The 22,916-nt window shown below is 38.1% G+C and overlaps 2 protein-coding genes and 1 non-coding gene across 3 annotated transcripts; 2 read left to right on the top strand and 1 right to left on the bottom strand.

Annotated features, from left to right (window-relative positions):
* Positions 1-574: 574 nt before the first annotated feature.
* Positions 575-647, top strand: TRNAK-CUU (transfer RNA lysine (anticodon CUU)). Its single transcript has one exon. It is a non-coding gene; the product is annotated as a tRNA-Lys (tRNA).
* An 11,215-nt stretch (positions 648-11,862) lies between these two features.
* On the bottom strand, positions 11,863-13,422 carry LOC146886044 (uncharacterized). The gene is made up of 2 exons (XM_085672979.1): positions 12,815-13,422; positions 11,863-12,706 (listed from the first exon to the last, which is right to left on the bottom strand). The coding sequence occupies exons 1-2, from the start codon at positions 13,420-13,422 to the stop codon at positions 11,863-11,865; spliced, it is 1,452 nt and encodes a 483-aa protein (XP_085529105.1).
* Positions 13,423-14,903: 1,481 nt separating this feature from the next.
* SIEL (ARM repeat superfamily protein) lies at positions 14,904-22,707 on the top strand. The gene is made up of 8 exons (XM_028070377.2): positions 14,904-15,911; positions 17,496-17,573; positions 17,818-18,051; positions 18,181-18,372; positions 19,552-19,695; positions 20,334-20,423; positions 20,566-21,050; positions 21,773-22,707. The coding sequence occupies exons 1-8, from the start codon at positions 15,345-15,347 to the stop codon at positions 22,692-22,694; spliced, it is 2,712 nt and encodes a 903-aa protein (XP_027926178.2). The 5' UTR covers positions 14,904-15,344; the 3' UTR covers positions 22,695-22,707.
* The last annotated feature ends 209 nt before the right edge of the window (positions 22,708-22,916 follow it).

Below are 22,916 nucleotides of genomic sequence, written 5' to 3'. Positions count from 1 at the left end.
GCACCATGGCTCCAAATGTTGATAATATAAAATTATGAAACAGACAACTTTTCCTGGATGCAACGATCACTCTAAAGATCATGGAATTAAGTGTCAACGACTGGCTACCTACAGGCAATATCGAATGAGTGGTATGTCGAGCGTCAGAGCTTTACTTGTTGATCATATGGAATAATGCGTCAACGAACAGCTAGATCTCCCAAAATGTGGCGGTCACTTCGGAGATTATGGAATTATGTGTCAACAAACGGACTATTGTGTTGAACAGTTAACAGCAAGTCAAGTTTAGGTTTGTTATAAATATGTCAGATACTTTTATGACTCAAGATCGATGTATGTCATGGCCAAACGACTCTAAGACAAGTGAGTCAGCATGTAATTAAGGATAAATAGGTCAATAATGAGGTTTTTTAAGCAATTGGGTCTCAAATAGATTAATCAAAGACTCATATAGAAAATTATAAACAAAAGTCAAACGTAAGGCTGTTGAGACTTTTTGCTCACATTTATTATAACATTAATTGCCTTCACAGTTGTTTAAGTAGACATTAGACCCTTATACTCAAAACATCAAGCCCGTCTAGCTCAGTTGGTAGAGCGCAAGGCTCTTAACCTTGTGGTCGTGGGTTCGAGCCCCACGGTGGGCGTCTAAATGTTTTGTTATGATTTTTAACATTATATTGTATTATAATGATTATTAATAATAATCATTTTTTTTATGTTTTGTTTATATCTAAAATATCACAAATTACATAACTATTTCAAAAGTAAAATAAACTAAATGAAATAATACGTTAAACTAATAATCAAATAATTAGTAAATATCATTCAATTATTAAACTATTGTTACATATTAAACTTGAAATTTGTGATGAAACATACTCAGATAACTATTTTTACATATACTTTGAATATATATATATATATATATTAGAAAAGAAAAATAATCACAATGGAAAAGTAGAAGTGATCTAGAAAAAAATTCTTTTACATCAACAAATTCTACATATGGAATAAGGGTAAAATGCAAAATATATCCAATATAATTTCTTTTATGTGTGGTCTATTCCGTATTTTAAGAAGAATTTTGCAATGATGGATAAGGGAAAGTGTGTGCCTTCAAAAAGAATCGTTGCTTGTGTTTAGGGAACACCTTCACAGCTAGAAAATAGTTGTGTGGAAACACAATTTTTTGATGTATTTAGTATATTTTTTCAAAATTTGAACGGTTAATGGACATAATTTGGTGCGTGTAGTGCACTTACCCCACTACCAAACATTTTCAAACTCCTTATGAAAGAGAATAATTTATTTTCACGTGAAACCAAGCAAATCTTAGGAAATGCACTTTAGCTTTGTGGAAAATGTGACTTATGCAGTTTGTGCTTCCTTCCAAATGAAAAGGCCACGTCAAACACACTCACTTGGTGCATCTTCTGTTCTCCAATGGACTCCAACCACGTAACAAAGCTCAGTGTGATTTACTATTTCAGAAATAGGGAAACAAAGTTTGATTTTGCTCAAAATGAAAAGAAAATTTGGAATTTTATGTTGATGAGGGATGGAGAAACTAAAAACATTATCATCAATTATTCAAAGCATTCGATTTGATGTTTGAAAAAACAATATTATTTCCTGTTTAGGGTAAAAGTTGTCCAACACATTTTAAATTAACATTTGTGCTGTTTATCCCATTTAATACATTATTAATGTTAGAAGTTCCACGTTGACTAGATATAAGGTCAATTTACAATATATAAGTGAGATGCATTCCTCACCTTACAAGCCGGTTTTGTGAGATTGTTAAAGCTGACTTCTAACATAATATCAGAGGTAAATTAGAGTCTACCTTAGTGAATTTTCTTGGACATTATGTTCTACCCGATATTGAGTCGCTAACGAACCATCCACTAGGCTTAAAGCTCACTTCTAACAATTACTTTAATACCAATTGAAAAATATGTTTGACAAGTTAAAAACATTATATTTATTTATTTTTAAATTTTAATAATAAAAGCATATTAAAGTTTTAATGACATCGGATAAAAATATATTTAACCCTAATTTAAAATACTAATAATTATATTCTGTTAAGATTTTAATTTGAATAACCATACGAATACAGAACCAAAATAAGAAATAACAATAAGATAATAGAACTGTAAACATTAATCAGGAGACATCCAAATCTTCGGCCAATATTTTGAGAGTGCCAAAATTTTGGTTGAATTACTCTTTTGGTCCATTTTTTCATCCAAAAATGTCATATTAGTTATCTAGTTTTTTTAGTCTCAAATTGGTTACGATTTTTTTTAAAATCAATGCAATTTGATCATTTTTGTTAAATTTCTTGAAACGAAGTAAAAAATTTTCATCAAAAACTAGGTTTATGTCAATTACATCAACAAAGAAAACCATCATTATTCACAACTTTAACTTTCAGGAAAACATCTTGATCCAATTCAAGAAATCTAACAAAAGAGAAGGGACTAAATTGCATCATTTTTTCAAAAATTGGATCAAATTAAAACTAAAAGAAAAAAAAAACTAGTGGACCAACTTGATATTTTTAAGCTAAAATAAAAACTAAAAGAGTATTCCTACTCTTTTATATAAACTAGTAAAAACCATATATTTTTTTTATGACAATAAAAAGTAATAACATGTAAACTAGTAAAAACCATTTATTTATTATTGTTATTATTATAATTATTAAAATAAAATATAAATCATTTTTATGATTTTATTATAATTAATTTTAAGTTAAAAAATAATTAACTAAAAAGATGGTTAAATTAAATAAATGATCTCTTAAAAATAATATTAAAAAAATAATTATTTTTATTTAAAAAATATTTAAAAGGTTAAATTAAAAAAAATAAAGGTAGATAATAAAAAAAATTCTTATATATTAATATAAATATATAATTTTAGAATATCAAATTTATAAACTATATTAAAAATCTTAAATTTTTAAAATATATATTTAAAATTATATAATAAATTATATAATTATAAAAAAATTTGGGGGGCAATGGCCCCCCTTTGTCACATCATAGTTTGGCCTCTGGAGACATCACCTTTATTTTTTTTTATCTTGGTTAGTTGCATTATCACTTAATAGATATAATAAACAACAGTTTTTAATCAATTTAAAAATGTGCTTAAACTTTTAATTGATTAAACCTAAAAGTATATTATTTTTTCTTTGAAAAATTGCTACTGTACACGTTGGTATGTGTGTAATTCCATCTATGTAATGCTCCACTCCTCATTGTTTTTGAGCGGTAAAAGTTGGAAAATAATTATTAGCTTTACTTAGGTTTTCTCTGTTCTTTGGAATATGTATGACCCACAAACTTTATAATGCATAACACAATAATCATACTATAAGAGAATTACTATTTATATGTCATTCATCTCTTAAAATTTTGTTGTTTAAATTTACTTATTCACCGTATATAACCATTAATTTTGAGGTAAATATTCTGAATAGTGAATAATTCTCTTAAGAGTAACTCGATCTCTTATTTAATTATTTATTCATATATGATAGAATAATTATAAATCTAATTAGGAAATTAAACCGATTGTATTCTGTGATTCTTTTAAAGAAATTAAATTATGTTTTAAAACATTTGTTTTAATCAATACTTTTCAAATATTATATTTATCCCAAATTTTTAAACACTCAATAAATTCTCCCCTTGTAGGATAAAAGTGTTTACTTTAAAACTCAAATGTGAGTATTTTCAAAAATAGGGACAAACCCCTGTATTTATTGAAATATTCGATCTTCCATCCCATGGTAAAAAAAAAAAAGAAAATGCTAGCTCTACTAGGAATTTAAAATTTGAATATTTCAAAATACAGAGACAAAAACTATTGACACAAAAAGTTGAAGATTAAGATTACAATTGTAAATGCTTTTGTCTGAGTAAAAACGCAATCATCCTTTAATAAACTGTGTTCTCTTCCATCATACTGAAAAAGAAAAGAGGTTATGTTAGCTTTTTTTTTTGTTCAGTCGAATATCTGAACTCTAGCAACAAGATTCAAATCTGCTATTATTTTACTTTTGAATAATCAAATTTTCAGTTTACATTATTATATATACCATGTTAAGTTGCAACAATAGCATATATTTGATAAGGAATGTACGGCATTGAACATCAGAATTGTGAAGTGACACTAGTGAACGAGGCTGATGGAAAAAGGAATATAATATATATATATATATATATATATATATATATATTATATTATTTTATCGTGGTTTGGTTTTATTGTAAATTTTTGTTGATCGCGTAATTTGAAATTGGAATCATAGAAAATACTTTTTCTATTATCATTTCTTATGAAAAAGAAATGATTGTACCACCCACAAAGAGCACCAATTGCTGTTCATATTGCAATTCCAACGTCCACACCAAATAAATAAATAAATATATATATATATATATATATATATATATATATATATATATATATATATATATATATATATATATATATATCATTTTCAACGTTTAAAATGATACGTAGTTATCTTTTACTTTTGTTAATCTATACTTGTGCATTTATAGTGAGTAATTATCTTTTACTTTGGTGTATCAAATCTTGAATCTATACTTATGCATATATGGTGAAGTACAAATAAAACTAGACAAAACGAGAACCCTCATAATTATCTTATTATATATAAAAAAAATATAAGGGTTGGGAATATATATATATATATATATATATATATATATATATATATAATAGATAAAAAAAAGAAGGGAGTACATGAATGATTGAATTCAAACTCAAATTACGTTGGTGTTTGTGCTAAAGATTTTACTTTCTAACTGTGAGGATACCACTGTACCCAAAAATTGTGTGTAGCTTGGTTATAGTATTTAACTTTTGAAATTCATCTTATAAAAAAAAAACTTTTGAAATTTGTTCTCGGGGGGAAGGAGACCTTATCGGATTGCCTCAAGTCCTCCTTGAACAGAGTATGTGTTTTCTCTACCGGTTTCTTGTCCTCTTCCTGGGCTCCCCTTTCCCCTTTTTATATCCTTGTCGCCCCTGGTCGTGTCCGGTTTCCCCGAACATCGTGGAGGGTAAGTTACCAAGGATTTAGGAGGTAGTGGTCAGCTTTTCCGAATATACCGAGTATTTCAGTTTCTCGACGTGGCAGATAGGTCAAGAGCGAGCCCCCTAGCTGACGTGTTGCGAAAAGTTCGGCTGATTAGACCGAGTAAAGATCGGCCCAGCCAGGGGTACATTAACCCTCCGACCTTGAATCCCAACTGTTGTGGATGAGAGAGTCGTTACAACTTCCCTGACGCGTGATTTTCAAAATTTTGACTGTGATTAACTGACGGGATGCCACGTGTCCTATGTTTGATGGGGGTTGTTCTGTTTTGCAGTCTGTAACCGCCGCTTTGTCTTGTCCGCATTTATGACTCTGTATAAGAGGTTTTCAAATGCTCTTTCTTCCCATTTTCTTCGTTGGTGCCCTTTCATCTCCTTCAAGTTTCATTTTCTGCATTCTCTCGCTTCTTTTGCTTTGGTCAAACGACTTTGGTCAGGTATGCTCTCTTATTCCTTTCTCTCTTCGTTTCCATCATGATACGAGAATCGTTAGAGGTTTCGACTGGGTACTGTGGTAGTGTGGCTTCGACTAGGTTTCGCTTTTGGGGAAGAGAGGGGATAGTTTCGTTGGAGTAGTGTTTCGTGTTTTCGTTTGTAGGTCTCTTCATAGATGATGGGCTTTAGCGATTTTTCCTGTTTTGGTGGTTTTGCAGTTTTCTTTTTCGTCGTTGTTCGTGAGAGGGGAATGCTCTCTCGATACTGGTATTAACTGCGATATTGGGTAGAGTGAGATTTCTTTTGGCTTCGAGTGTTTGACGGGATTTTTGATTGGAGCGATGACCACTTCCTATGACGATTTCTATCCATGGGCGCCCCTAGCTCTTCGGCGAGAATGTACGTGCTTCACCTCGGATCACTTCATAACTCGGTATCGCCGAGGCCAGCAACTATGTCAGAGTAACGAGCAGGACGCCTTGGTAGCTCGATGCGAGTTGGATGAGCCTGTCTGCGCTGACACTTCCACTGACCCTTCAGGCCCCTTCTGCTTTTTCTATTCGACCTTGTTTTCAAAAGTGGGTTTGCGCTTGCCCCTGAGTTTCTTTGAAAAGGAGTTGTTAACAGTGTTGAACGTTGCTCCAGCTCAACTTCACCCAAATAGTTGGGCCTTTGTTCGGGCATTTTATGTGTTGTGCACACATTTTGGCGTGGTTCCGACGTCTAACGCCTTTTTATATTTCTTTGAGATGAAGAAACCTCATAAGCATATGTGGTCGTCATTGAGTAGCGCTGGGGGTAGAGGTTTACTGAATTTATTTCAATCATCGTACAAAGGGTTTAAAGGTGGCTTTCTGAAGATAAGAGCTCCCCCACACAAGGCGGATTTATTGGAGGGCTTCCCGCTTTATTGGACACAAAATCCAAATAACACGAGTGCACGGCAGCTATCCGATCTTACATCGGCAGAGAAAGAGTACTGCCTCATGTTAGAGCAGTTAAAGGCTGTCTTTGACACCAAGCAGCTCCTGGAGCTGGAGTTTCAACCGACTAGTCTAAAGCGTTACATCGGTATATGTTTGCGAGATACTCATCAGTATGGATTTTATTTATTTTTTAACGTAATTTGTGGCTTTTTGCAGATTCCAGGATGGGAATGTCAAAACAGGATCTAGCCAAACGATTCAGGGCCCTGAGAAGTTCTTCTCAGACTTCACTTGCACAGGCGATTCCTCTTGCTCAAGAGGGCGTGACAGTGGTATCCGACGAGGAGGCCACTCAATCTGGTCCAAACCTTAAAAGGCGACGCCCCCTGAGCCGAGCAGAAGCGGTGGTGGACGAGACTGCTGGGGTCTCTGTTCGGTCCGAGCGTACTTTGTCCTCAAAAGGTCCGCCGCTGCAGGAGGGGTCGAGTAGTGTATGCTACAGCTTTTGGGATTCTCAGTTTAACCATAGAGCGCATAGCCGAGCACATAACGTTTTTGATGGTGATCTGCACTGTCTCTTGAATCAAGAGGTCGACGTTCTTCAAGAAGACATAGACGGGTTCCTCCATAAGACTGAGGTGTCAGTAGCTGCTTTGTGTGACAAGCTAAGTCGTGCGAGTCTTGTGGAGAAGGATTGAGCTGCGGAGTTAGCTCTGCTTAAAGCGCAGTTGAACACTGCGAAAGAGGAGGTGGCTCGGCTTTCTAGTGAGATGGAAAGTTTACAGGGACTAAAGGCAAAGTTGAAAGAGCGGGGGGAGAGGATAGAAGAGTTAGAGGTCGAGTTGCAGCAAGTGAAGGAAGAATTTGTCGAGAAGGAGAAGTCTTGGCTGGGCCTGGAGGAGAAACTGGCGAACGAAGCTGCTGCTACGTACGGAGTGGGTTTTGAAGCTGCACTGGAGCAGGTACGGCTGCTGTGTCCTTCAGCGGATGTCTCGGCGGCTGATGCCAGCAAGATCGTCCGTGACGGTCGCTTGGTGGAGGAGTAAATCTTTTAGAACATGCTCTTTATTTAATATTTTGTAAACCTTGACAATGTTCCTAGTGCCTATGTCGTATATCTAATAGGAAAGAACACGCTATATATATATATATATATATATATATATAATATAGTATTATCGTACCTGTTTTGAGAATCCTATTTGCGTCTTGATGATTTTGATGTCGGGCTCCGTTTTTTGAGAATTTTTCTTGCGTCTTGATGATTTTGATGTCGGACTCCGTCGTCGAGCTAGGTTGGTAACCCTCAAGCTTGATAACCTTTAATGCGAAACTTGTTAACCCTCAGTGTGGATTAAAAACCGAACAAGAGAGGTCGAATACGGATTTAAAGCCGACCCCGAGCCGAGCTAAGGGGATTTGGTCGAATACAGATTTAAATCCGACCCCGAGCCGAGCTTAGGGGATTTTGTCGAATACGGATTTAAATCCGACCCCGAGCCGAGCTTAGGGGATTTGGTCGAATACGGATTTAAATCCGACCCCGAGCCGAGCTTAGGGGATTTTGTCGAATACGAATTTAAATCCGACCACGAGCCGAGCTTTAGGGGATTTTGTCGAATACGGATTTAAATCCGACCCCGAGCCGAGCTTAGGGGATTTGGTTGAATACAGATTTAAATCCGACCCCAAGCCGAGCTTAGGGGATTTTGTCGAATACGGATTTAAATCCGACCCCGAGCCGAGCTTAGGGGATTTTGTCGAATGCAATTTTATGAACTAAATTTATTTGATTTGATTTGTCTGCCGACCTCGTTAAAAAACCCTTTGTTCCTAGTAAAAAGGGAAAAAGACTTGATCTTCGATTTATACCGGGCTTCATTTTTTCTTCTCAATGCCTCGCTGCTGATCCGTGCTTGATCGCGAACCTCTTCTAACTTGTCAAGATTGACTCGGAGGTCTTTGTCCGATGAGGTTGCGTTGAAAACTTGCACTCTCCAGCTTGGTTGGGAGATTTCTATAGGCAACATTGCATCTGCTCCGTAAACCAGACAAAATGGCGACTCTCGAGTGGTGGTTTGAGGTGTGGTGTGATAGGATAACAGTATGCCAGGCAATAATTCCGGCCAATTACTTCTGGAAGAACATACCTTCCTTCGAATGGCTCTCAAGATAATTTTGTTTGTCGCTTCCGCTTGTCCATTGGTTTGCGGGTGCTCCACAGAGGAGAAGGATTGTTGGATTCCCCATTCTCTGTACGCCTCCCGGAATAATGTGCTATTGAATTGGGTTCCATTGTCAGAGACTAGTCGCCGAGGCACTCCGAAGCGGCATATGATATTTTGCCACACGAATTTTTTGATCCGAAGCGCCGAGATGTGCGCTACTGCTTCGACTTCTATCCACTTAGTAAAATATTCGATCGCTACTATTAGGAATTTAACTTGTCGTTGTGCCACGGGAAATGGTCTGAGGACGTCGATTCCCCATGTGTGGAATGGCCAGGGAGACGAGATCGAATGTAATTGTTCTGGCGCAGTATGGTACCAATCTGAGTGTATTTGGCACTGATTGCACTTTCTCGTATGTTCCAGACAGTCCCTTTGGAGTGTGGGCCAAAAGTAACCTGCTCGGATTATTTTTGTACTCAATGCGCGACCTCCAATGTGACTGCCGCAAATACCCTCATGAAGGTCGGACATGATTCGTGTATAATCTTTTTTGTCTACGCAAGTGAGCAGAGGTCGTGAAAAAGCAAATCTGAATAACCGCCCATCTATTAGGGTGTACCTTGCAGCGTTTTTCTTGATGATGCTCGCTTCCTCTGGGTTTTGGGGGAGCTGCCCGTCGGCTAGATATGTGATGTATGGCATCGTCCAGGATGATGATGCTTCAGATGAGGTCATTTCAGTAGAATTTATGTGGGCTGTGGCGTCAACAGCGGGTTCGCTCGAGTTTACACGTGGAGTAATCAGAGTCTCTCGTATTACCGACTTATGATGTCCGGGTCGGGAGTTACTTGCTAATTTCGCCAACAGGTCGACGCGACTATTTTGTTCTCGTGGAATGTGTATGAGTTTGAAGGATGAGAAGGACGAACTAAGATGATGTACGAACTTCAGGTAGCACGCCAATTGAGGGTCCCGAGCTTGGTACTCTCCAGACACCTGACCTGTGATAAGCTTGGAATCGGTCTTTGCTAGTAGCTGTGACACCCGAGTTCCTTGGCCAAGAGCATTCCGGCGATAAGGGCCTCGTATTCGGCCTGGTTGCTACTAGTTCGGAAAGCAAACTTCAGCGCTTGTTCTATCATGTTGCCTTTTGGGTCCTCTAGGATGACCCCTGCTCCACTGCCTTTAGTGATGGACGCACCATCTACTGAGAGAGTCCACAGGCATTCGGATTCTAGGGTGTTCGTTCGCTCGGTCGTCGACGTAAGCTCGACTACAAAATCGACGAGGATCTGCGCTTTAATGGGTCCTCGAGGTTCGTAGTTGATGTTATATTGGGAGAGCTCTATTGCCCATTTCACCAGACGCCCGGAGATATCGGGCTTTTGTAATATCTGTTTCAACGGCTGATCGGTCATGATAATAATAGAATGGGCCTGGAAATAATGTCGTAACCTTCGCGATGTGAACACGATCGCCAAAGCTGCTTTTTCGATTCCTTGGTACCGTGCCTCTGCCCCTCTTAACGTTTTGCTGGTGAAGTATATCGGCCTTTGTTCGTTTTCTTGTTGCTGAACAAGCACTGTACTGACTGCCAAGTCGATTATGGTGAAGTATAGTTTTAATGGGATCCCTTGTATAGGTCGGCGCAGGACGGGTGGGGAGGCCAGGTAGGCCTTCAGCTGTTGGAAAGCCTCTTCACATTTATCATCCCACTGGAAGCCTACATTTTTTCGTAAACAACAAAAATATGAGTGACCTCGATCTCCTCCTCGGGGTAGGAACCGCGATAAAGAAGCCATGCGTCCTGTGAGCCCCTGGACTTCCTTGATATTTCGTGGACTCCTCATGTTTATTATGGTCGCGCACTTATCTGGGTTTGCTTCGATCCCTCTTTCCGTCAGCAAGAAACCAAGAAACTTTCCTGCTCTCACACCAAATACACATTTATCTGGATTGAGCTTTAAACCGTATTTGTTGATGGTTGTAAAGAGCTCGGATAGGTCAACGGAGTGATCAGTTGGTTGCGTAGAGGTAACGACCATATCATCCACGTATACTTGAACATTGCGTCCGATCAGAGGGCTCAAAATTTTGTCCATCAGCCTCTGGTAAGTGGCTCCAGTGTTTTTTAAACCGAAAGGCATTACCTTATAGCAATAATTGGAAGCCTCGCCCATAAAAGCCATTTTGTCTTCGTCTGCGGGGTGCATCGCTATCTGATTGTAGCTGGAGTATGCGTCTAAGAAGCTGAGCATACCTCGGCCGGAAGCGTAGTCCACTAACATGTCGATGTTTGGAAGAGGGTACGAATCCTTTGGACAGGCATTGTTGAGATCCGTAAAATCTACGCACATGCGCCATTTTCCGTTACTCTTCTTAACCAGGACGACATTGGCTAACCACTCTGGGTATTGGATTTCACGTATGTGGCCTGTTGACAGGAGCTTCGCGGTTTCTATTCGGACGGCTTCAAGTTTTTCTGGTGACATCTTTCTTCTGTGCTGCGCTTTAGGTTTCGCCGTGAGATTGACGTTTAGCCTGTGGCTCATAAAATCCGGGTCTATCCCGACCATGTCGCTAGGTTGCCAGGCGAAGGAGGCCGAGTTGCTCCGGATGACGTCCAGGAGCTTCCGCTCAGTATCGTCGTCTAGGTCATCTCTGATTTTGACGACGTGCCCTTTACCGATTTCAATTTGCTTGGTTCCCCCCACTGGCTGGGGTCTGCGCTCTTTCCAGGATCCTTGCGATTCGGCGGCAGGAAGTATTGCCTCGGAGGAGACGACGATAGTGTAAGTAGATCGCCGCATCTTGAGGCTATTCTCGTAACATTTCCTAGCGGTGGCCTGGTCCACCTTTAAGGTGACGACTTTGCCCTTGGTAGTCGGGAACTTGACTTTGAGATGGCTGGTGGAGATGATAGCTTTAAGTCGATTAAGCGACGGTCGGCCTAGCAAGACATTGTAAGATGAAGGTGATTGGACGACTATGAAGCGTATGATGATGGTTTTTGAAGCATCCTCGTTCTCGTCGGCAACGAATGTGGTGCGCAGATCAACGTATCCCCTCACTGCTACAGGATCGCCGGAAAAATCGACCAGCACGCCATCGAACGGTCTTAGTTGATCCAACGGTATATTGAGGCCCTGGAAGGCTGACCAGAACATAACGTCGGCTGAGCTGCCCTAATCTACTAGGACGCAGTGGACCCTTCTTCCCATCGTGATTATGGATATGACCATAGGGTCATCTTCGTGGGGAACGATGTCTGACCGGTCGGCATCAGAGAACGTGATTTCTGGTGTTGGGGATCGAGCGGGTATCATAGCCGTCGTCATTATACTCCTACAATATCGCTTTCTGCTTGCTGATGTAGTGCCGCCTCCAAAAAATCCCCCTGCGATTGTTAATAAATCACCTAGGACATGGATTTTTTGAGGAGTTTGGGTTTGTGATGCTTCCTTGCCTTTTTGTGGTGGTCGGAGGTATTTATCGAGGTATCCCTTATCTTTTAGCCGTAGCAGCTGCTCTGTCAACGTAAAGCATCGTTCTGTGTCGTGGCCCCAGGCTTGGTGGAATTCGCACCAGGTTTTCTGATCACGGCCCAACGTTCTTGTGGTTGGTTCGGGAAAGCGGAGATGTACATTGACATCGACGTCTTTCAGAACGTCAGTTTTGGCGGATTTGAGTCGTAGCTGAGAACGAAAGTTGTTACTTCGCTCAGTTCGGTTGACAATGGAAGTTTGGGCGACGTAAGGTGTATATCTCCAATCCGGTTGTCTGACCTTGTCGATATCGTCGTACCTTTTCCGAGGGGCTTTTGTCTTGGCCTCGCCCTCCGACCTACGTTCCAGACGTCGCTTGTGGCGCATCACCTCGTCGGCCTCTATGTGAATAGACGCCCTGGCCCTAATTTCAGCTAATGAAACGGCCGAATTTCTGACTAGGGAATCACTAAAGGAGTTGGCGCGCAGACCTTTGAGAAAAGCGTCTACCAAAATTTCTTCTTCTGGATTAGAGATGTTCGTGCTGGCGTCACAAAAGCGGTTTATATACTCTCAGAGGGGTTCGTCTGATCCTTGCCTTATGTCAAAGAGGTCTGCAATTCGTGGCGGTTTCGCTCTGTTCGCTGCGAACCGTTCAATGAATAGTCGTGCGAAAACTTGAAAGGATGTGATGGTGGCTTTAGGGATCCCTCCGAACCATTTGAGTGCTCCGTGGGCTAGTGTGCCTACAAAAACTTTGCATTTTATGGCATCACTTCCTCCGGAGATCAGCATTTGGGCTCCAAAAGCCTTCAAGTGCACCTCGGGGTCTGAGGTGCCTGTGTAAGGGGGTAATTTGGGCATGATGTACTGATGTGGAACCTGCTCGGACATAATGGTAGGAGAAAAAGGATGGTTTTCCTCGTCCGTTATCTCGGCCAGACGTCGACCTCGTATTTGATCCTCTCGGACCTGGAGGCGGCGTAAAAGGTCTTCGTTGGATCGTCGTGCGATGTCTTGCTCGCGCAAGGTGTCCTCTATTCTGCGCCTGTCGTCTTCGGCTGCTTGACGGGCTGTGGCGTGCTCCTCTTGGACCTCATTGGCCCGATGATGCGCTTCATCTACTCGTTGTCGTATTCGCTCATTTTCACGCCTTAATTCATTGATCTGCTGTGAAAGCTCCGCTACGGTGGGGGGTGATGCGTTATTGAGTGGTGAATGATTTGGAGGATCTTCGCTGGTATTCGGACTTCTGACCATGGTGGATATGTAAGAAATAGGGCCTGGGAATCAGTTTTACCAGGCCCCACGGTGGGCGCCAATCTGTTCTCGGGGGTGGGGGGGGGGGGGGGGGGAAGGAGACCTTATCGGATTGCCTCAAGTCTTCCTTGAACAGAGTATGTGTTTTCTCTACCGGTTTCTTGTCCTCCTCCTGGGCTCCCCTTTCCCCTTTTTATATCCTTGTCGCCCCTGGTCGTGTCCGGTTTCCCCGAACATCATGGAGGGTAAGTTACCAAGGATTTAGGAGGTAGTAGTCAGCTTTTCCGAATATACCGAGTATTTCGGTTTCTCGACGTGGCAGATAGGTCAAGAACGAGCTCCCTAGCTGACGTGTTGCGAAAAGTTCGGTTGATTAGACCGAGTAAAGATCGGCCCAGCCAGGGGTACAAAATTCATCTCATGAAAAAAACTTTTGAAATTCTTCTAATTTCCTCTAGGACCAGCAAAATATAGCTCTTATATGCTATTGCTGAACTAATGAAAAACTTATGTGAAACTTTCTGTTTTGCTTATGGGTCTCATGGTCTCCTTCTTAAGAAATATGCAATAAGCAATCTTTATGCTAAACCCTCAAACCACACCAGTGATTTAATTTTGATGATATTCCACATATTTATGCCATCCATTTGTACAATTTGTGTCTATTTAGTTGCATAGCATTAGCATAATAAATTATTTTGAAAATTGTTAATTGTTAGTTTTATATTAACAAAGAGAGTTAAACTTACAATCTCTCCCACTTTTCTTTCTAAATATCATTAAATCAATCTTATTATTTTTCCAAGTTGTTAGCAAAAGAGATGAAAATCACCACCTTTTCATCCATTCTCTTTCTTCTGACCACTAGACCATGTTATACTTCCTAAAATTTAAGATTTATGGATTATGCAACACGTGCATTCAAATATTTTTTTCTGTTACTCGTCAGAATATGCAACACGTTTTGTGTGTGATTTTTAACAACAATTCAAGAACAAACCTTGTAGTTTTAAAGTTATCATTGTAAAATAACGACAATGATTCTTTTAACGGTTATCATTTTTGTCAAACTAATAATAAGAATGACATCTATGACGGTCAAATAGTCAGTAGAGAACTCTTTCAATCATCATGGAAAATTTATTTTACAAGGATTTTGATATTTTAAAAAAGTTTTTCCTTTGACAAACTTTTTGATAAACTCTTTTTTACAAGCCACGTCAAACTTTTCTCTTCGTTTCTCTGTTCACACCAAATATTTCTTTTATTTAATGAGATGCTATCACATTTATATTATTAAAACGTTGTCAAAATCAATTTCTTAAAAAATAATTTTCGTATGAAATAATATCACCAAAAAAATCACCGCTCGCCACAACCCCGCAACCGCCACTAGGCATCAAACCACAAACAACCACCTCATCAATCCAAAAACTCCCCAGCACTAATACACACATTGAGAACATTTATTTACACAATACTACTATATCCAAAATTTTGAAATTATGGGTTGCAGGTTGAAGAAAACATGGGGTAGAAGAAAGTGCCCAATAGCAAGAGTCCAATTTTCTTGAGACAGTTATAGTTTTGCGATTTGGGCTTTCTGGAGGGAGTAAAAACAATAATTAATAAAAGATAATAATACATTTTTTATTTAATTACATTTTTCTCTTCTTAACAAATTTATATTTCAATTGTTTTTGTTTCTTCTCACAGTTTACTTTCCAAACAGTCCAAAACCAAATACAAAATCATTCCCTCCATTTAAAAAAAAATTGGTTTTAAAAAAATACAGTTTTTTTTTTGGCAAAAAAAAAGCTATCCTTGTAAAAGAGAAAAAATCTTATGAAAATCTGAAAATTAGGAGCCACCTCCACCTTCTCCACCAAAACGACCGGCACCGTCGTATTCCTTTTCCGGCAATGGCCAATCCAGACGAAACCCTCTCTCTCCGCACCCTCAGCACCATGAGGTCCCTCCTCCTCCACCCTTCTACCTCAAAACGTACCGTTTCCCACATCTTCCAAACCCTAGCCAGCTCCCCACACCCCACTCCTCACTCCCTCAAGCTCCTCTCCGACGCCGCCGCTCGCCACCCCGATCTCGCCCCCACCATTGTTCTCCCCACCGCCGAGTCCTCTCCCCGCCTCGCTGTGGAGGCAATCAGCGAGTCCCTCTCGGGCCTCCATCTGGACGACGCGCGCTTCACGTCGCTGTGCTTCGGCGCCTCCGTGCCCGCCCGCGCGTGGATGCTCCGGAACGTGGGTTCGAGTTTCGAGGTCCGACCTGGCTTGCTGTTGGCGGTGCTGCTGGGGTTCACGAAGGATCCATACCCTTACGTGAGAGATGCGGCGCTGGAAGGGCTCGTCGGGTTCAGCGAGCGCGGTGGAGAGCTGAAAGACGTTGGCTTGGTCGATGCGTGTTATCGACGCGCCGTTCAGTTGCTTCGGGACTTCGACCCCTGCGTTAGGTTCTCTGCGGTTCGCGTGGTAAGGTTCTCTTCTGCTATCTTTTTTTCATCTCCATAGGCTTTCCTCTTTTTCTCTGCCTCTCCCAATAATTTCTTTTTTTCATCAGAGTTTATTTTTATTCCTTTGCCCTTGTAACGGGGAAAACTAATATTTTAACTTAGACACTGTACAAAGTAAATTACATAATTTAAATTTATGATAACTTTTGGATGTATAAATTATACATGAATAAAATTTTAATAGATAACTATTCTCCTATATAATTTTTTAGTTTAGATTTAATAAATTATTTAAATTATCTTTTATGGTTATTTTTAATTATTTGAATTTTAGAGAAAGAGTAAATTATGAATAATAGAGGGTGAAGAAGATCTGTGAGCCGTAATTTTTGGTAGGTTGATCAATAGTTTGTGTGAATGCACTCCTAAGTGAGTGAAAAAGAAAAGAGAACGATGAAAGTATTTAATTTGATTTGACTGGAGTTTATTTTGCAAAAACGAGATGGAGGTTAAGAATGTAATTTACGGTCTATTAATAAGTGCTTGCATTTGAGAATATAAATTAACTATTGCAATAATTAATTGAATGTTTTGAATTTAAAGTAAGATAATTTTAAAGATTTGTACTTTTCATTAGTTCTTACCCAAAATAATCATTATATAATTTGATTAAATCATAGAATTTAATTAAATTTTAGAAAAAGACTGGGTGAGGACGAGGTTTAGTTTTAAATTTAAATTTAAGCTCGAACATGATCCTGTTTTCTCTCTTAGAAGCACAAAGACGAAGAAAGCCAAATTCGGTCTTTTCCAGCCATGTTACCACGACATTTGTTTATGCTGATAAATCCTGGAACTACAGTGTAGGTATTTTTTTTCAGCGTAGTTAACATGAAAGGAGATTTATGTTTGAACACGAATTCCATAAAGTTGACTTTCGAAATATTTTTTAGAGAATTTTTTAAAATGACCTTATATTATTAAAATATAATTCAATTATACAAGTTGTCAATATATAGTGATGCCATGATTTTTAACTGTAATAATTATTGAAATTGTGGAAAAATTGCTGGGATTTTAAAAACTGCAATACTATGATTGTAGTGAACTGCATTTAAAACCATGGTGACATCATAGTATTTCAGTCGGTTAAGACCATGAAATAGGTTTTCTATGGACCAAAGTAATATGATAGCGGCATTTATCTGCAATTTGAAGACCAGTGGATATCTGAACGAAGGGCCAATGTGAAGTGAAAGTACTCTTTTTTAGAATGAGAGTATATACTGCATTGAATTGAAGATTGAAGATTGAAGATTAATTTGGTATGACCTACATCACCAACAGACAATGCCCAATGTGATGAAAGGAATACTTTTATATGACCAACTAAACAAAGTGTTTAGTCCTTTTTTATTATTGCTAGTTATTGTGTTGCGGAAATATTAGAAATGAGAAAATCAGATATTTCAGGATTAGTGCTAATCAGATTCAGATAGTGTTCTTGTTGAGTTCAGTCAATTGTCGAATGATTAATGTTTGTTTTTGAGCTAGTTGATTGGGGTAAGCAAGTCTTTGAATGATGTAAACTGATATATTGCAGGTGGCTTCATGGGGTATGATGTTGGCAGCTTCTAGCTCAGAGATGAAAGCCTATTGGTCCAACGACGTATTTGCCAAGGTATAGTAGTATTGGGTTGCATATGTTTCAAGTTTTTTACAATGAAAGAACCCTAATCCCTTTTATTAATCAACATCCATCAAATTGGTTATCGTAGAATTTTATTTTATTTTTATTATAACTTCCCACAATAATTAATAGGTTCATAGGTCCTTATATTTTATTAAATCAATTTGATTTCGTTGTAATATTTCACATGAGTCATATATTTGAATTAATCCATACTCATTGTGTGGGCATATAGCTATGCTCCATGGCAAGAGATATGAATATGAAGGTTAGACTTGAAGCATTTAATGGCCTCAGAAAGATGGAAATGGTATCGGAGGATCTTCTTTTGCAAAGTTTAGCAAAGAGAGTTTCAGGACGTGGAAAGCAAAAGGAAAGTGGGGATCAGCGCACATCTGAACAATGTGTCATGTTGGCAAGTACTGTTGCTGGTGCACTAGTTCATGGACTTGAGGATGAGTTCTTTGAGGTATCTTATGAAAATCCCTTGTTAGTGGAGGTTTATCTAAAATTGATAGCAATAATCTGGTATAGTAATAATGCTTTTTCCTTGTGTGATTGTTTGATAATATTTTCTTCATTTGTGCCTGATGTGAAGGTGAGGAAGTCTGTATGTGAGTCCTTACGCACACTAACAAGCCTATCTGCTGAGTTTGCACGCGAAGCGTTAGACTCATTAATGGATGTGTTGAATGATGATTCTGCGGTGGTTCGCTTACAAGCTTTAGAAACCATGCACCATATGGCAATAAATGGCCGTTTAAAGCTTCATGACAAACATTTGCATATGGTGTGTTTCTGATCCTCCATTAATCATTTTGCTCTATTTCCAGTACGTATTTTAGTGCCTACGGTTTTTTCCTTTCTTTCAAACTGCAAGATGCATCTCATGTTGGCCAAATTATGGAACCTCCTTCATATTGCTGTATGGAGATTTATTGATTATTTGTATTCTTTTCTTTTTCTTAATCGGAATTTTTACCTTGTTTACTGTGCTAGTAGGTAGGACAAATTTTGGGGGGAAAATCTAATGTCTTTATTTGCAAGTTTTATGGTTAAGGAGTTTTGCTAGTTGTGTGGTTATTTTCCTGGTAGATGAGTTGGGTTATAGTTGTTCTGGTTTCAAATTAATTGGGTGTCATTTGGCAGGATAAAAGTTTTCTATTTTCACTTTTAATTAAAAAAATGTCATCTAGTTTTCATTTTCTATTTTTATTTTTATTTTTAATAACAAAAGTCCCATTTTGTTTTCATGTTCTCCCTATTTTCAAAAGTTTGTGAAGGAGTCACTGACCATAATCTTTTATTGTTTTTTTTTTTCACCATGCCCTATGCATACTACAAACTTGTGAAAATAGAAAACAAAGTAAAATTAATGCGACATTTTTGTCATTAAAAGTGAAAATAGAAATTGTTTACTTAAACCAAATGGCCCTAAGCTTTTCAGTAGATTTGTAGAATGAACTAGGTCCCTAGGGTTGACCAAATTACATTTGGAAAGTGAAGAATGACTAGCAGGGTGCATGGAAAAGGTTATTTTTGTTGGGGACCAATAAGCCATGGTTTCTGTGATTGATTAGATTGCCTGTTTTTGGTTTGCCAAACTGAAAAGAATGATTGTTTGTGTATCGGTGATCAAATCAAATACTGGGGACTGTTGTGGCTTTTTCCTCTTTTAAAAGGAAGAAGCATTTTCACTAAAAACTGTCTTGGATAGTCCTTAAGTTTCAGCTGATAAAAACTTTTTCATAAACAAAACCTGACCAACAGCATGAACTAGTGGTGGGGATTTTATTGATACTTGTTATGGACATTGAGCGTTTTCTTAGTTGAATTCTTGATTGATCTTAATCTTTTCCAATAAACCTAATTTGCCAAAACTGTGATTTTTTCTCTAACTGACTCACCTAATGCCATATGATGCACTTTATTATTGATATTAGTCATATGTTGTCATTTTATATTTCAGTTTCTTGGAGCTCTGGTGGATAATAATAGTTCGGATGTAAGATTTACTTATAGGAAAATACTTAAAGTAATGAAGCTAAACAATCTGCCATTGTTCAAATCATCTGTTGACAGACTCCTGCGAAATTTAGACAGTTATCCACAGGTTTGCTTTATACTCGGTTCCACTTGTCTTTTATATTTTCAATGGCTAAAATACCCATGTACACTACATGTATTTTTATTTCACAATTCAGGCAATAGCGAACTATAATCATTGAGGACCTTGACTGCTTATGAATATATCTTTTAACCATTTCCTATCCATTTTATATTCTGTTTTTAATTTTTAAATATGCGATAATTTGTGTTTTGCATCATCATCTCTTCTTGCACCATTGGCAATTTTATATGTCCTCAATTTAAGACGTGTCTCTTGAAAAGAATATCCTTAATTACATGTATTCTTCACCCTTTTACATAATATTTTTTATCTTTGTTGCATCATTGTCTTAATATTCCATCATGGTTTAACTTTTTGTTATGGCTTCAAAATTATTAGTAATAGCCATAAAGCCAAATTATTCCTCCTTACTCTAACAAGTAAGCAACTCAACCACATGCAATTGTGGTCAGTCTCGTAACCTCTTTTGTTCCCCCGGTACTTGCTCGCTCATTTTTTACAAAGTCATCCCTCTCACTAAGGGCTAATCCTGTTCTTTCAGAAGACGAGCCAAGATTCTCAATACAACTACTTTTTAACCAACCTCTATTCCATTTAACTTTTCACTTTGGTGCTTCCAGGATGAAGCTGATGTATTTTCTACTTTTTCTCATCTGGGCCGAAATCACAAGAAATTTGTAAGCCTGATCATGAAGGACACGTTTGAAGAGGTGCGCTTGTTCGGATTATTGTATATAGTCATACACAAGAACTTCTTGATCCATTCACAAATTTTGCATGTCAATGAGACAGATGTACCTATATTTCTTTGAAGTAGTGCCACTGATTTACATTTTTATTTCTCTTTTACAGGTAGAAACGGCTTTGGAAGGAAATGTAGAATTTGATAGTGCAAGGATAGCTGCACTGTTAATTCTTTCTATATCTGCTCCACTCTTGAATGCTGATGTAGGAAGAATACCACCAGTTATGTTTTCTTATGCAGTTACGTTCCTAGGTAGAATTTATAATGCTTTTAGTGATATCATGAATAGGGATGCCCTTTTGGCCTGCCTATGTGAGAAAAGCAGATCTACAGAGTATTCTGCAACAAATATTAACCTCACGGAAGGGGAGGAACAGTTGCCTGTATTTAAAGGTGATAATGCTCCAAACTTTTCTAACAATGAGGTGATTGGTGCACAAATCACGACGGAGCCGAAAGAGTCAGCAGATAACCAGATAGAACAACAGCAATCTCTGAGTGATGAAGTTATAAACTACATTCTGGCAAAGCCCCCTGCTATGTGGCCGAGGATACAGTCAGGTCATACAAATGAAGTGCTGAGGTCCTTAAGGTGAGGAATTGTTGAATAACTTTAGTAACATATGTGCCTTGGTCTTTGTTGTTTCTTCCAATATTTGTATCGTGAGTTGCATATAAGTAACCATTTAAAGGTTTTACATCATTTTTTCTCCCTATTTTTGTCAAAATTATTTAATCTGCTTCTTCAATTTTTTTTTCATCTCAATGTAGTCTTATTTTCAAAAGAAAAAAATTATTGTGATTTCTTCGGTTAAACTGGTGCTGCTGATATCATTTAGACAGTGACAAGGTGACAGTGTAAATGACACAACATTGTATAAGTCTAGCCATCTCCGTGTCACATTGGATAAATCCAACCACCTTGGTGTCATATCGTCATTTATACTGTCACATCCATTGACTTTTTTTTGGTAACAAAAATAAGGATTACATTGAAATGAAAAAAGTTGAGGGACTGCATTAAATAATTCTAGCAAAACTTGGCGCTAAAAAGACTATTAAACTTCCTTTAAAAATATTCAATTTCGACATATTGATTTATATTTGTGTGATTAATTTATGCTATATACAGAATATGGGGATTCTAGTTAGTTGGTTTTTTTGCTTGAAATTTAAGATGTCCTGCAAGCTTTTATAATACAATAATAATATCACTTTTTCTTATATTTTGATTGTTAAAATTCAGTATGCATGTGCCTAATATTCTCCTCGTTCTTTTAATCATTTATTTCTGTGCTGATGCCAATGGTGCAGGTGTTTGAAAGAGTTAACTGCCATGAAACTTGATTCTTTGGGATCTGGTGACGCTGATGCTTTGGCATTTACTAAACTATACCTCCGGGTGATAGAGCTACTTGCTGAAGTATGGGAGCACTTGCTGCCAGCAAAAAAGCTGTGTTCTCAGCGAATAGGAAAAATGGAATTCAAGCTGGGAAAGCTTGATAGGAGGGTTAAAGAATTGATGAGTAGGTTTATAGGCTTGTCTGCAGAAGAGGAATTGAACGTCTTGGAGCTTATGTTATTAACGTGTGCACTCAAGATATGTAAAAGTGAAATCATCTGTCATAATCATACATTCAAGAGGCTGAACACTCTATATTTACGCGTTGAATCCATCCTCAAAGAAAGTCCAGCTTCGCCATCGAATTTCGTAGTTGAACTTGGGAAAGTATTAAGTACCATCTCAACCGATGGAGCTTCTTGCAGTCCACTTCAGTTTGATGCATGTCTCAAGTTTTTCTCTCTGAAACAGTTTATGTTTCATGGAAGAATCAAACATGTGAATGCAGAACTAAGCATTCCCAACAATGACATGGAACACCCTCTTCCCTTCGTTTCAGGGCTACCCGTTGGTGTACCATGTGAAATCACTCTCCATAATGTTTCAAGTGAGAGTAAGTTGTGGCTAAGGATGACGCTGGATGATGGTTTTGTACAACATGTCTTTCTTGATTTGGACTGTTCTGAAGGCTCTGAAGTGGTAAGAAAATTTACATTTGTTGCGCCTTTCTACAGAACAGCAGAAGCATATTGTCTTACGTTGAAGGTTTGCATTGGTGCAGAATGTTTGTTTGAAAATGTTGGTCCAGTCCAAAGGTTTGGAGGACCAAAACGTGAACTAGTTCTTCTTTGTAAAGAAAAACAGGTTTATCTTTCCAAGGTTAATAAAGATTAGTTTATTATTATTATTCTTGCTTTAAGCTATGCTAGTGGAAACTACTGCACTATAAATACTGATCTCTTAGTTCCTTTCATCGTGTCATTTAAGAGTTTTTTTTTTTTTTTTTAACTAAGAAATACCATAATATTTTTTTCATTTAAATTAAACTACAATTTGTTTTATTAATTTATCTTTATTTCTATATCGTAAAAATCACATGTAACTAAATGTAAAATG

The sequence above is a fragment of the Vigna unguiculata genome, chromosome 5 (assembly GCF_037176805.1).
Source record: "Vigna unguiculata cultivar grain cowpea cultivar isolate G323 ecotype 2 chromosome 5, ASM3717680v1, whole genome shotgun sequence".
Classification (NCBI taxonomy): domain Eukaryota; kingdom Viridiplantae; phylum Streptophyta; class Magnoliopsida; order Fabales; family Fabaceae; genus Vigna; species Vigna unguiculata.
Note: the sequence above shows the minus strand (reverse complement) of the source record. Positions and strands in the feature narration are given on the sequence as shown.